Source organism: Larus michahellis, chromosome 1 (assembly GCF_964199755.1).
Source record: "Larus michahellis chromosome 1, bLarMic1.1, whole genome shotgun sequence".
NCBI classification, from domain to species: domain Eukaryota; kingdom Metazoa; phylum Chordata; class Aves; order Charadriiformes; family Laridae; genus Larus; species Larus michahellis.
In genome coordinates this window covers 200,454,287-200,468,455 of record NC_133896.1, presented here as the reverse complement: position 1 = coordinate 200,468,455, position 14,169 = coordinate 200,454,287, and the positions used below count along the sequence as shown (strand labels likewise).

At 42.5% G+C, this 14,169-nt stretch overlaps 1 protein-coding gene across 7 annotated transcripts; it reads right to left on the bottom strand.

The window, feature by feature from the left end:
- Positions 1-4,004: 4,004 nt before the first annotated feature.
- Positions 4,005-12,853, bottom strand: RNF6 (ring finger protein 6). 7 transcript variants are annotated; one of them, XM_074568882.1, is made up of 5 exons: positions 12,742-12,852; positions 11,836-12,011; positions 8,768-8,980; positions 8,063-8,170; positions 4,005-6,853 (listed from the first exon to the last, which is right to left on the bottom strand). In XM_074568882.1, the coding sequence occupies exons 3-5, from the start codon at positions 8,958-8,960 to the stop codon at positions 5,136-5,138; spliced, it is 2,019 nt and encodes a 672-aa protein (XP_074424983.1). In that variant the 5' UTR covers positions 8,961-8,980; positions 11,836-12,011; positions 12,742-12,852; the 3' UTR covers positions 4,005-5,135. The 7 variants fall into 7 exon arrangements, with proteins under 7 accessions (XP_074424983.1, XP_074424992.1, XP_074425002.1 ...); XM_074568891.1 differs by having other exon boundaries at positions 12,706-12,784; XM_074568901.1 differs by lacking the exon at positions 11,836-12,011 and having other exon boundaries at positions 12,742-12,853.
- Positions 12,854-14,169: the final 1,316 nt, after the last annotated feature.

Genomic DNA, 14,169 nt, shown 5'->3' with positions numbered 1-14,169 from the left:
TTACAAAAGTATTAAGAAAAATCACGATGAACAATAAGCATCATGAAATAACACGTGAAGACGTAGATCCTTCCTTTAAAGACAGGAATTTAAAAGCATGGAGTAAAAAACACCCCAAGGCATATAACAAGAGACAAGGAAAAATTTGTTCACAGGTCAGTAAGTGAACCTGACCCAGCTGCTGCTCTGAGAGGCCGCATTTGCGGGGAGAGATAACATCAGCACGGAGAGGCACTAGAAAGCTGACCTCGGGTGCCACAGGCAACCTTCATTCTCACATTTCCCAGCTGTTGTCCTACTCAGCGACAGAACGTTTTGTTTCCGCACAGACGCGTGAGTGCTCAGCTGTCTTTTCCCTTGTGCTGCACACCAGTGCCACCAGTGGTGGTCTGGCTCTGAAGAGGTTCATTACCCCGACCTAAGAGCACCCTATTCCCTTGACTGTAGTTCAAAAGCTTCAAATCTTTTACATCCAGTAGGCATCATTACTTATGTCACGTAGTCTTTTGTAAGATCTTCCCTGTACGTTAACCTTCACAATAAGATGAATCAACAGGCTGCAAAAACACTCCGGCCACCTGGAGTTACACAGAATTGGATGCAACCTCCCTTTGACTGCTATGACAGACATAAAAGCTCCAGACTTGCTCCGCGTAAGCCTGTGCCCTGATGAGTAAGCGTTCTTGGTCCACACCAGACAGGCATTATTGTCCCTTGGACTAGATCAGTGCACGTTATGTGCTGCCGATGAAAATCTTCCACTTTCTGCTCGGCTGGGAGCTGGCACCCCCACGCTGCCACAGCTCCCACTGCGCCCGCCGACAGGCACTGCTTCGTCTTGAACTGGTAGTGCTAAACTGTCTGCTCGCCAAATTAAACAGCTGCTGTCACATGCTGAAAGGTACCTCCCTGCCCCTGCTCTAATCACGCTGACACTGGCTACAGCCAAGACATGGCACCACGAGCAAGCAGCACAGCCATCACCTATTCATCAGTGGCAACCCTAACGACCTGCTGGGGCCTGGCTACACCCCCCACTGCTGCCCTGATCTTGCTGCTGCTGCAACCTGCGCTCACTGGAGGAAAGCCACCACAAAAATCCCCATCATCTTATGTTTATGCCTTCTGTAGTAATATTATAAGGCTGTCCTGTGAAGGAGGATATAGGCAAAGGCTACTGCACCTTTCTATGAAATATGTGAAGAGTAAGTATTACTCCTCTCCTCACCCCTTTTATAAGCAAGAGAAAGGATAAAACATGTGGTTAGTTCATCTAATCAGATGGAATTCAGCAGTAACTAAAGGAACATAATAACAAACCAGCTTCATTCTATCAGTGCTCTGCTTGGCTTTCAAGTTCTCCTCAAGAAGTATCAGGTTAAGGACAATTACCTGTCATGGTTTGGGGCAGACTGGCCAATCAGAACAACAGATGGCCCTCCTCCCCCCTCCTCAGAGACGAGAGGAAAAGATAAGGAGATTTACGAGTTTAGAAAAAGAACTAAACTACTTTAATGGAAATAGAATAATAAAAAATAAAGAAAAAAGTATACAATATATACAAAACCATATCCAGCTCCCAGGATGATGATCCCGGGAGCTGAATTCCAGAACTAGAGTCAGGAATGCTCAGATTGGGATCAAAGGCAGACGAAGAGACAGGGTCCTCCTCAGAGGTCAGCCATTGAAGAAAAGGCGAGCCAGAGCAGCCTTGCCCCTTTGATCCCTCAGCTTTTATACTCAGCGTGATGCAGGTGGGATGGAATACCCTGTTGGTCAGTTTTGGGTCACCCGTCCCGTCTGCTCCTCCCTGCAGGTGGGACCCCTCTACGCTTCTCCGCTTCCGACCATCTAACAGGGCAAACAGCGAAGTTAGGTGACCTTGGTTGTTATAGCAATAAGTATAAGCAAGAGCCTCTGTGCATACCACTCCTTGGTGTAATCAGGTCTTATCACTATGAGAGTGAACAGTTTCTGAACAATATGCTGTTAATTTCAGACTTTAGTCAGTTAGAAGAGGCCCACCTAAAAAGTAAAATTACAAATCAGAAAATTCGTTCTGTTTTACCTCAAACCAGGACATTACCATATTTATTTTATTAAATTCTTCATGTGTTTACCTCTAGTCCCCTTTTACTGAAAAAATTACAAGTTTGCTGATTAAGTAGCTAGAAATAAATGGTTAAACTTCCAATTAGAAGGCATTTCTAGTTAAATACCTGTGGTATGCGACATACTTATCAATAATCAGAAAAAAGAAATACGTAACAAGTGATAAAATCTGCAAATGGTACAGAATTACTGGGCTATTAGAAGGAAAGACAAATCACAGGAGGCAGGGTGCGCAGGATGACAAAAGGGCAGAGAAAATATGACTTGCACAACATACAAAGTAAGAGAAAAAAATACACACAAAAAAGAGCATGCAACAATCCATTCTAAATTAGCAATTAACATTCAGGGAAGTGATTGTGAAATCTTTTTGCAAAACTTATGAAGATATCAGCTCAGTGTTGAGCAGCAATCAAAAGCAAACCCCGAGCATTAGAAGTTATTTAGAACATCACAGAGAAGAAAAAAAAAGTTATATCACCACATAATGCCGAGTGCATCCACGTGTTGAATTCTGCAGAACCAGTCCTCCCATTTCAGAAGAGCAACAAGTACAGTTAAAAAATAATAGCTTCTATATAAAAAGAACGAGGGATCTTAAATTAAGCTACTAAAAAGCAAGTATAAAACAAATACTTCTCACAAAAGACAAACTGTATTATAGCTCTGCAGTGGGAAGCTACAGAGATCAAGGAAACAGATGGGTTTGAAAAGCGATAGGAAATGCATGTTTCCTATCCAATAGCCTATGATTTCTATAGAAAGCTCTCATCGTGCTTTTGGATATTCCCACACAGCAGCTCAGTTACACCTACCCTGTCATACAGGATCTTGTCTTGAACCACATACAAGATTTTGTACAAGAAAATTCCATTTGAATGAAAGGCAGCCCAGGGAATCTCCCTTTACTTCTAGTGCATTAGTGTAGCAGTTGAGCAGGATTCCAACTAGTTAGTTAAAACAGGCAATACAAAGAAAAAAAAAAAAGTCCCCTATAGTAAGGACTTAAGTTAAAACTGACCTTTGACGAGGTGATCAGCAAGGCAATGGTGAGCCAAGGCAGGTTTCTATAAATGTGGCACTTGAGTTAGGCAGCTTTGAAATATAATGGAAAAACATACGGAGACAAGGAAGTAACAGAAGCCACACATGTATGTAGATACTGTCAATATCAGGAGCTAACAGAAAAAAAATAATGCAATGTAAAATAAGCTAGTTCCGATAATCTTGTTTAAATTTCCTCACTCTTTAATATGGCTAAGGAGGCACTCAAGAAAAGTGTCAACAAGATTTGCAATAATTAGCTGTCCAAATCACATCAGAGATCTTAATCATATCCTTAAACTCATCTAAATCTCAGAGAATTTCGTAGAGCTACTTTTAGGAATACAAAGCACTTCTGTGGAAGTTTTGACACAAATTTTTCCACCTGTAAAACTGAAGTAGACATCCGGCAGCTTAACATGGGATTTTATAGTTTCCCTTCAAGGATGTCATGAACGGATGTTTTAACTGAAGCACCTGGCACAGAAGTGCATTTGTCAAGGCTGTCTATAGGCAGAGAAAGTCAGCAGGACTTCTTCACTTTAAGTACTCTTTCCACCGCTCAGAACATACACACGTAAGTGTATGGCACAACTGCCTTTCTCAAAGGATCAAGATGCACATTGCTCATAAGATGAGCTTTCTAACTTTCAGCTTACTTCCAGAAGCCCCAGGAGCGCTTTGCCTTGCATTTTTATCTACCATAGCAGCTCACACACACATCGTGGAAAAGCGGGGACACAGCTGGGGAAAACCAGGGAAAGAATAAAGTGAAAACTGAGACTGAACATCAAGAATTTTCTCTACAGGATATGGTTCAACAGGAATTCACACAAAGCCTTAATTATTTACTTCACAACTTTATTTCCTTATTAAGTTATTGGTATAAAGTTTAATATCTAATTACACAGTAATCTGGGGAGTTTAAGGGAAGCTTATTTTGTTCTTTTTAGTGTCTTTTGCCATTCGGTCCTCAGACATGTTTTAAGAGGACTAATATTATACGTGTACCTTAAATTTCTGTACAAAAACACTTCAAGCCTTTTTTTTGTTTTCTTTTTGAGTAGGATGCAGAAATCATGCATATTGTAGACAATATAATGGTCAAGGAAATAGTTTCCTCTTTAAACTAAGGCAGTTAAAAACCCATGAATATCAATTGAGTAATTTGGAAGAGCAAAAAGGCTTCCTCAGTGCTCATTTATTCTTTGAGCAAATATCATGTTCGGTAAGACACGCCCTCTTGGAATTATCATTGATTTGATTGCTGTCTGCATTGAAAAGACAGCGATTGTCAAAGACAGCATTTAATTATGTACATTTTATAATGTCACTAACCCATCCACTTTTGAATATGAACTCATCAGCCTTAAGCATTGTGTAAAACCACATGCAAAAATTGCCATAAATTTTTTTAAACAGAACCAAATTGGCAAGTTTTTTTGGAAAGGATATTTCAAAGAAAAAATATACTGTCTATTAAAATGAGCACTTCAAGTAACTTAAGTATCTTTAGCAAACATTTCCAGCAAGAGACTCTCTGTAAAAGAAATTGTTCTTAGAACAAAAAGCTAATGAATGGCTATTTAGACACTAATTTTTCAACACAGTGGTGGGTCTGTGTGAAACAATTCGTAATCTAAATAAAGCAAGTCCATTACACTGTTAAAAAAACATACATTAAGCAGGACTGATTAACTATTGCATTTCTGTATTTACAAAAGTGCTTAGCATAACAAAATTACCTAAAAAAATATAAACTTTACCGATATTATTTGGTTCTATGTGTACTCCTAGGTCTGCACTTGGAGAAAAATAGTATTTACATTGCTAGATTTAGACAAGTTCCCTATTATTTTTAAAGAAATTTAACAAAACTCCCCACACAAATGGACCCCTATGTAAGTCAATTAATTCCATCTGGCTCATCATAAGTAGAGCAAAAGCAAATCCTTGAGTACTGAGCAGTATAAATAATGTTAGCCATTGTCTGTGGCATTAGACCCCAATACAGGCTGCCGACAAATTGGGCAAGTAGAGTTTTCAGAAAGCCAGCGATCAATACAATGAATATGAAATTCATGCATACAAGGTAACTGCCTTAGCTTATTCCCTGTCACATACTCATTAATGCAAACACTACACGTTTTACTCATTTCATTTTCAGTGTCAGTATCCCCATAGCTCCGGGTAGAAAGATTGTCAATCTGCTCTTTGGTTAAACCTCTTAAACGATCGTCATCGTCGTCTTCATTCAGCAAGAAGAAGTGGGCAAGTCGAAGTATGGGCAGCGTTCCATTTTCCACTAGGTTGTTAGCATCTTGAGATTGCCTGTTATCTTGGTTTTCATTACTGCGACCATAGCGTCGAGTATCATAACTCTGTCTGTTTGTTTCCCTGCTGCCTTCTACTGCGTGCCCATTTCTAGATGAAATCTCACTTGGATCACTGCTACGGTTTGCTGAACTTACGTTACTCTGCTCTGACTGTAGATCCGCTAAGCGATGACCACCTCTTTGCACTTCTGAGTTAGATTCAGTTTCCATTAAAGAACTCAGTTCTCCAAAGCCTGTCATAATTTGTCTAAGGATTGATCGAAGAGCCACTGATGAAGGTTCCCCAAGCCCAGTTTCTGAAATCCGACGAAGAGGTATCCGTATAGTGCTAACGTAGGTTCGAATACCCGCACGTTCTGATCGTGATATTGTACGCCGAAATCCCCCACTGTCACTTTCAAAGGTAACTGTGTTTTCTGACATTCCTACTCTAGAACGAGTTCTACTGGCAATACTGTCCCGATCTCTGTTTTCTCCAGGACGAATTCTTCTCACCTGAAGATCTAACGTAATTGTTGGATGCCTTCTGACAGCAGCTACTGGCCTACTAGATTCCTCCTCTTCCAAAGTCACTCCTGAGGATGGGGCTACACCAGACGGTTGAGAAGTCTGAGTGTTACCTCTTGCTTGTTCTTCGTCAGGCTGTGGAGAAGGCCGAGCTGTTTGTCTTCTACTTCTGTTGGCTTGCTGTGCATTTCTATCCTGCCTCTGCACGTGTTCCTCAGTATCGCCTTGCCTTTGCAGCGGAGAGCGGCTTCGGCTACTTAAAGTAGACCTCAGCCGCAGAATTTCTAGTCTTTGGTTTGCACTCATCTGAACAGTAGTTCTAGCTCTACCTCTTCTGACTCCTGTAGAAGTACCTCTTTCTTGCGTTTCTCTTTGTTCACCAGTAGCTGCAGAATTATTATGTGCACTATTTGTTTGGGAAAGGCCTGTCAACTCCCTCGTTCTACTCCTGAGCCTCCCCAAGACTGGATGAGAGGCTGCTTCAGAGCTTTGTGCCACAGAACTTCTTACAGACCTGGTCCTTGCAGTGCTTGAAGCCTCACTGTTTGCCTCTCTTGCAGTCCTGCTCCTCGTTCGTGATGTTACTGGACTGACAGCTCTTTGATGTCTTCTATCTGAAGATGTTCTGCTACTATCATACTCCTCACCAGCAGTTTCAGAACTGTTATGCTCATGATTTATGTTGATTTCAAGACTAAATCGAAACTCCCCACTGTTTGGATTTGTTCGACTCACGGCTCTCCAGGTTTGGTTCCCGTTCTGTCCACTGCGAGTGGCATTTCCTGTGCGACGAAATGTGTTCAGCCATTCAAGCAAAGAGTCACCATTTGAGTTTTCTCCAAGAACATCAGAATCTGAAAGAAACAAAGAATTGCAAGCATTCATACAACTGCACACTCAGCATACTACAATGTACTCCAAATCCTCTATGTTTGCTGGGCTCTGACTTCAGAAACATTACAGTAGCAGGACAGCTACCTTGCTATGCTAACGCAATTTTGATGAAAATATGCTGTATGTAAGAACATCAGCAAAACTCATCAGAATTTTTGTCTCACCAGCAGATACACAGACAAATTAAAGTGCCCAGATGGCCTCTTCTGAGAAAGTTTTCTGATTCAGGCAGTCCAAAGTTAGTTGTATTTATCCAATATTCATCCCTCGCTTAAGCTATCAATTTGAGGGTATCCTTGTCAACTAATTTTGCTAAAGCAAGGAAAAGTACAACAGATTTTGTCTTCTTCTGGCAAACATTTAAAAAAATTGTATTCTATAAGTAGCAGAATAAATGATGCATGGTTTTAACAGATTTGTTCCTTTTGTGCAGATATACTCTTCTCCTACTACAATATCCACAGCTCCGTTCCCAAATCTCTCCAACTATAAGCTCAAGAACAGATGCAACCGTTGTGGTTAATGCTAACTTCACATATGAAGAAAGCCAACGGTCATGATCACAGTGAAGGTTTTCCCTTGAAGGGGTAAGATTAAGATCCGTCATCTCCCTACTTTCATGAAACCTGCAAGAACTTTGGTATCTTTATTTCCAAGTTGCTAATTTGTCTCCTAAATCTGACTAGAGTTGGCCAAACAATTAAGCCAATATTGCTGGGGAAGTGAAGGCAAACAACGCACAGAATAAAAGCCTCATTCCATTAAAACAAATGGAAATGAAACAAAAACAACAAAACAGTGGAGACATTAACTGTTTCACAGTTAGCTTCTTTCCTGTTCCAACTTCTCTAATACATGACAAAACTTCTTAATTAGAAGAATGAAAATTATTTTTGTGACATTAAGTTTACTAGAAAAGGGAAACCAGGTAAAGAGAAGAAAGTAAATTGCGGCTGATGTAAATAATTTTTCATGAAGTATTTCAAGTTTGTTTTCATATCATTAGGAAATCTCTCTTACCTTGAAAACAATCCATAGAGGCACAATGAAAAAACAAGACTTGAAATGGCTGGTACTGAAATCCAGTCTTTCTTTTAACTATTTGTACAGAACAATATTTATCCATCACATACTCTGTGTATCGATATAAACAAATGAACAATGTTTACCTCCAACAGTTCTGCCTTCACCTTCTCTGTTATTCAGATCAGTCTGTGATGCCAGACGCTCCTTAGCCCCCTCCAAGCGCTGATGCAGCTCTTCTGCTGTTATTTCCCCTGAAATAATTTAATTTTTGTAATGCTAATAGATAAGACATTATTATTAGCTCAACACAGCCATGCAGAAATAACAATATTTTCTATCTGAAGGCAAATCTTCAGAAATAAGGTAAAACTAACGAAACCAAAAATAAAACAGCACTAGTGTGAGACTATAACGCAGGTACACAGATAACAGAGGAAGTAGGTACTAGGGTGGGGGAAAGAAAAAGATGCTGAACGCATGTCAAGAGCATGCCAACTTCCAGCAAAAACTCAAAGCAACTTGCAGCAACAACTCAGAGGCCCCCAAAATTGCCACGTACCAACAGATATACTTTAGTGTACCAGATGTTAATTATTTGGGTTTGGATATTACCTGTATATGGAGATGTTGCATCTGAAGGAGTTAAACAGATAAAGACAGACTAAAAATATAATTTGTTAATTTTAACTGGATATCATTAATTTTTGAATGGAAATGGAGGGGTTCTTCCTTTCTACAAAGCCACAGAACTCAGGCTACTCGAGTCATACAACCACATGCGACAGCAGCCTGACAGCAGCAGTGTTACTTCACATTACATCTTTCTACTGAAGGTACCCACATCTTACCAGGTGTGCCAAGCAGGTTGCTGTCTCTCATTAACCTGTAGTCATCTTCATTGAGTTCATTAATGAATTGGTAATAGGCCTCCTCCCTGCTGAGGCGCTCCAGCTGTCGCTGTCTCTCATCTTCCCCACGACTAGGCCCTCTCGAAGATGCCTGCTCATTGCCATTTCCTGCACGATGCCGAAAGCGATCCATAATGATAATGCCAGGCTGTCCTGAACAAAACCAGAAGGTTAGACTGCACAGTAATTACAGTAAGAATTTACCTAATTTACAGTAAAAAGTTCCCAGCCTTTCCAATGAAATTAGTTTATTAATAGCTAAAGATGATTAAGATGAACCAAGCTCCATGTTACTTGCCAAGTCAACAGTGTAGTTTATCATGCAAGTATTTTGCTTCTACCTTGCTCAAAAACAGCTAGAAGTCCCCTTTGCTCACTGAAAGGACACACCAGTTGGTACAGCAACTTTAAAATAAAAGAGCAATGATGTTTTTGGATTTTTTAGCTAAATAAGGATATTCTAGAAAGTTAAAGGAATAACATAACATTTATTTCCCTTCTCCCAAGTAAAATACAACAGCAGCATGAAGTACTTTAAAAGCTGAAATGTCACTGAAAACATTGTTCTCTAATTATTGGACTGAAATAACCCTACATAGACTTCTGACAACCACAGACACTGCTTTAGACAAGACTATCTTCCACTTGAAACATTTACTGATAAGAGTTAAGACTACATTACTATCTCAGTCGGTACCACCTCTCCTATGTCACAAAACCTACAGATACATTTTTGGCAGAATTGACTCTTTCAACATGACGACATTACTGGTATATTTTCCTTGCAATCTCTAATCCAAGGATTAGCTAACAAAAGGATATCCATCTCCAGGAAACTGGTGTAAAACAGAAAGGGCTATACTTTACTCACAGTTCTGCAACACTTTCCAAATATTTAACTAGTGGGACCACACTATTAGAAGGTGTGAATAATCTTCCAGTATCAGAGGCAGGCATCATCTCTGTTGATTTCCATGCCATTACCAGCTCTCTCTGGCCCAGGACAGGGTCCTAACCAATCAGCTCTCAGACCACTCCCCAACTTTTCTATTTCCTAAATAAAACCTGTTTTTCAACATTCAATTTGAAAGAAGATAAAAGTGTCATCCTTTCAATGGGGCTTCCCATTTAGCAAAAGACACTTGGAACACCTGCTGAGGCAAACACCTGACAGAAAAGATCACTTCTCTAAAGAGATCACGAGGCCAAAAAAGCCAAGCATATGGCACCATTCTGCTTATGCATGAAAATAAAGTTATTGGGTAAATACATTTTTCTGTCAATTCACCAAGGTATCAAAGTCATTCAAGTATTAATTATAGGGAATACACAGAACAGCATTCTCAGCACACTCCCGTAATTAGTAATAAGTCTTCACAGGAAAGGTGATGAGACAACAAACAGACCAAACCAGCTAACTATTAGACATACATTCAATAAAGAGTAAATCTTTATCAATGCTGCCAACAGATATTAAGAATAAGAAAAATGTATTTGCCAACAGCAGAAGCTGGCATACATTTAATATACCTTTCTTATGTTCTTTGTGGGATCCACTCTGATGCATCCTCGGTCTCCTTATTTTCCACCCCATATGCTACTTCTTCTCTTCCCTTCCCCACCCCCCACGGTAACCACTTCTAAACATCTCTTCCCAATCAATTTTTACACTCATCTGCCTCCTGTGTCCAACACTGAGTTTCAATGTATTTAATACTTCCTTCCTAGCTCTTTAACTCACTGAACCTGAAATAAATCAAATCATAATATCTCCCTTTCAAGACATTTTCTATTCCCCTAGTATTTGTGGGGGGGTTAAATTTACCGTGACTTTTTTGGTTCAGCATCCCAAGCTGTAGGTAATCACTGACTTCCATTTCCTACAAGGGTTACGTTCAAATCAGGTCCCTTCTCCTATCACATTTCTAAACATAAATTTCTCAGCCAGCTCTTTGTCTTACTACCCTGGTTTCCTCAAAACAATGTAATTCCTCCCCCCTCAACACACAGTTAGCATTTATTACCCTGATGACACCCATCACTTGACTATTATCATGAAAATACCCAATCCATACTGCAATTAATATTAAAGTGCCTCTGTCCCACATTGCTTACAACTTGAGATAAATAAAGCTGGGATGGGAAATAGGACAGAAAAAAAAAATCATTTAGTTTCATGTAAGGTTTCTATTTAGATGAAAGTCTTAAAACAACTAACATGTTACTTAGTCAGTCACCATAGTAAGCTAACCGACTTCCTGTGTATTGCTGCACAGAAAAAAAGACACATAAATTCTTGAGATGAAAAATCCATCACATGTAGTCCCCCTCAATCTAAATTTAAACTGTTGTTCAAAAGAGAGGTTCTTTACTTTTCACTTCTAATCCACAGAAAATCTGGAAATCTCTTCTTCAGATTTTGTGGGTGGTAGAAAAAAAATTACTGTTTTGTTGACAACTGTATGGTAGGATGATTAGTCACACTCTTTAAATGACTCACTTAGAAACAGTAAGAAGTGTGCAGTGTTCGGTTGTCCCATCTGTTTAACATAACTGCATGGATGACAACTACTATCCATATTTATCAAACGCCATCAAAACTAACTTTGGCACTTAACATGTTTCAGAGTAGTGAAAGTTGAAGAGTATTAACTATATCAAAACGAAATACTTTGCACATAAAATATTTCAGACTATTGAAAAGTTGAAGAGTTTCAACTACCAAGATGTAAAAAACTGAGATCGAAACCGAGTTATGACTCAGGATTACTCTTCCTTTGCAAAGAAACAGGTGCCACGTGCCAATAGTTTATCTACATTTTCTAGATTTTTCAACCCAAGACTAGCTCCTGTAGTTCTTAATTCATAGTTGCTTCATCCCATTCTCAAAAACTTACATTCATTTTTACCTAAGCAATGCATATACCTCATGCTTTTAGGTTTTGGCCTCTCTCCATGAATTACTACCCCCAATTCAATTAAGTATTCATTTTCTGAAAGACTACCACCTGATTGCAAGCAAGACGACTACGGAGTTTAGATGAGTGAGCCTCCCCGAACGACAGGGCTGTTTAGCATTTCTGTCACAGCCTGCAGCCTCCAGGCGAGATGATCTCACTGAATTCAGAAAAAAAAAAAAAAAAAAAGGAGAAAAAAACCCCAAACCCAGAAACTCCTCAAGAACCTGGGGATGGAGAGGAGGGGGAAGGAAAGACAGACAAAGGAAGAATCAGAAGGTAATCAGGAAACAGGCCGCAGGACATCCAAAGCGATCCAAGCCCAGGGCCCCCGCCTCCCCCCAGCTCCCAGCCGGGCCTGCAGATCCCAGGCCCGCGCCGACCTGCCGCTCCCCGGCCCTTCCCCAGGGCAGCCGCGGGCCGGGCCCTGGGCCCTGGGGCGGGGGGTTCCGCAGAGTCCCCGGCGGCGCCCGCAGCCCCCGGCCCGGCCGCCCCCGACAGCGCCTGTTGCCAGACGCCTGGGGGAGGGGAGGCTGAGGGGAGTGACTGACAGGGCTCCCGTCCAATCACCTGGCCAGCTCGCGGTCACCCACCAATCACACACGGGCAGGGCAGCTCATGTCCTCCCGCTTCTCTCCTCCCCAGACTCCCCGGTCGGGCCCCGCCACTAGCCGCTACCGGCCGGACCGGCTCCTTCCAGCGCTGCCCGCGCCCCCGCCTCCCCTGCCCGACAGGGAGCGGCATTACCCGCTGCGACACACCGGAGAGGCGTGCATGCCACCGCCTGCCCCGCGGGAGCCCGCTGAGAGCCCGTCCCTGCCTGCCGTCCGCCGCGCCGACCGGGGCGGAGCAGCCCCAGCTCGGCCCCCCCGCTCCGCTCCGCTCCCCTTCCCTTCCCGGCGGCCAGCCGGCTGGACGAACCGACCAACCGCCGCCTCACTCCGGCACGACACCAACCCCTGGCTGTGCGAGCGACGCGCTCCGACCCCGATTGCGGTCCGGCTCGCTACCGGCAGCCGCCAGCACGGGTTCCGACCGCGCGAGGGCGGGCACCGCCCCCGGCACCGCCCCCCTGCCCTGCCCTCCCCGCGCATGCGCGCGGCGGCCGTTGGGCGGTGCGCGCGACTGGGTGGAGTGCGGGGGCAGTGAGTTGGTGCGCCCTCAGTAAAACTTTGGATTTGCTTGGGTTTTTTTTCCTGTTTTGCTTAACTTGCCGTCCTCCCTGCTTTTGAACACGTAGAGGAAGCCGTCCGGGTACGGCGCTGCGTTAGCAGAGCCGCTGTGGGTCACAGCTGGCGCGGGGATCCCCGGCCTGGGGGTGTGAGGCCTGCCGGCAGCGGTAGCTAAACTTACACAGACAGGGTTTCGCAATGCATCGCTTCTCTGCTGCAGGACAGCGTCAGCATCCTTAACCTCATCAGCGACCATTATTACATTTTGCCAAATCAGCATAAGATCACAGCTTCAGTTACTGGTTTGGTACCTTTTAATAAATTACATGAGGAATAAGATAAATCACCTTTTTCCCCCTGCCCTCCTTCTTAGGCCTGTATTTTTAGATGGATAGCTTCTCCCATTTCCCAGGTGCCTGCCTCTCGACCTGGTTTGGGGTAAAACAGGTTTACAATCAGCATCATTTTGGTTGGGAGGGACCTTTAAGATCATCGAGTCCAACCATCAACAACACTGACAAAACCACCACTAAACTGTGTCCCCCAGCACCACATCTACATGTCTGTTAAATGCCTCCAGGGATGGCGACTCCACCGCTTCCCAGGGCAGCCTGTTCCAATGTTTGACAACCCTTTCAGTGAAGAAATTTTTCCTAATATCCATCCTAAACCTCCCCTGGCACAACTTGAGGCCATTTACCTTCCCTTCTGCAGAAACCTCCCTTCACCGTCTCCCTTTTCTAAAATAAACGAGCAATTGCTCAGTGTCCTCACAGAAACTGTTGTGTTTCAAGCTGTGATTTTAGTCATTTCGATTTGCAGAGCCTTAAAAGTTTTTCACACAAGATGCGAACCCTTTTACAAATTTGACATATGCTAATTGCTGATAATGTTGATAGCATCCACAAACTTTCTTTTCTGAGTTGCTTCTGCAGATTGTTTCGACACATGGCAGAAGCTGGCAGGCTATGACAGCGGAGCATGTTTCACATCTTAAATAAACTATTTGTATCAGCAAGATGAGAAGATTTCGTGAGAAGGATGCTTTAACTATGTGAAAGCACCTCATCCCTAGAATATCCAAACTGCTCATACTTCTGTTCAAACTTGCTTGCAGAAATAAACAAAGTTTGGGTATTTTTTGTGCAACTTGTCTTGATGCAAAGGCAAGCCCTCACTAATGAGCGAGATGATAGGAAAGGCTCGGGACCGT

Excerpts from the sequence above, each read along its gene's own strand:
- RNF6 (XM_074568876.1), bottom strand. The coding sequence starts at position 10,421 with ATGGGGTGGAAAATAAGGAGACCGAGGATGCATCAGAGTGGATCCCAC. Across the intron at positions 8,981-10,357 it reads CCACAAAGAACATAAGAAAG|GACAGCCTGGCATTATCATT; the intron begins GTATATTAAATG and ends GGTTTTGTTCAG. Across the intron at positions 8,171-8,767 it reads CAACCTGCTTGGCACACCTG|GGGAAATAACAGCAGAAGAG; the intron begins GTAAGATGTGGG and ends AAATTATTTCAG.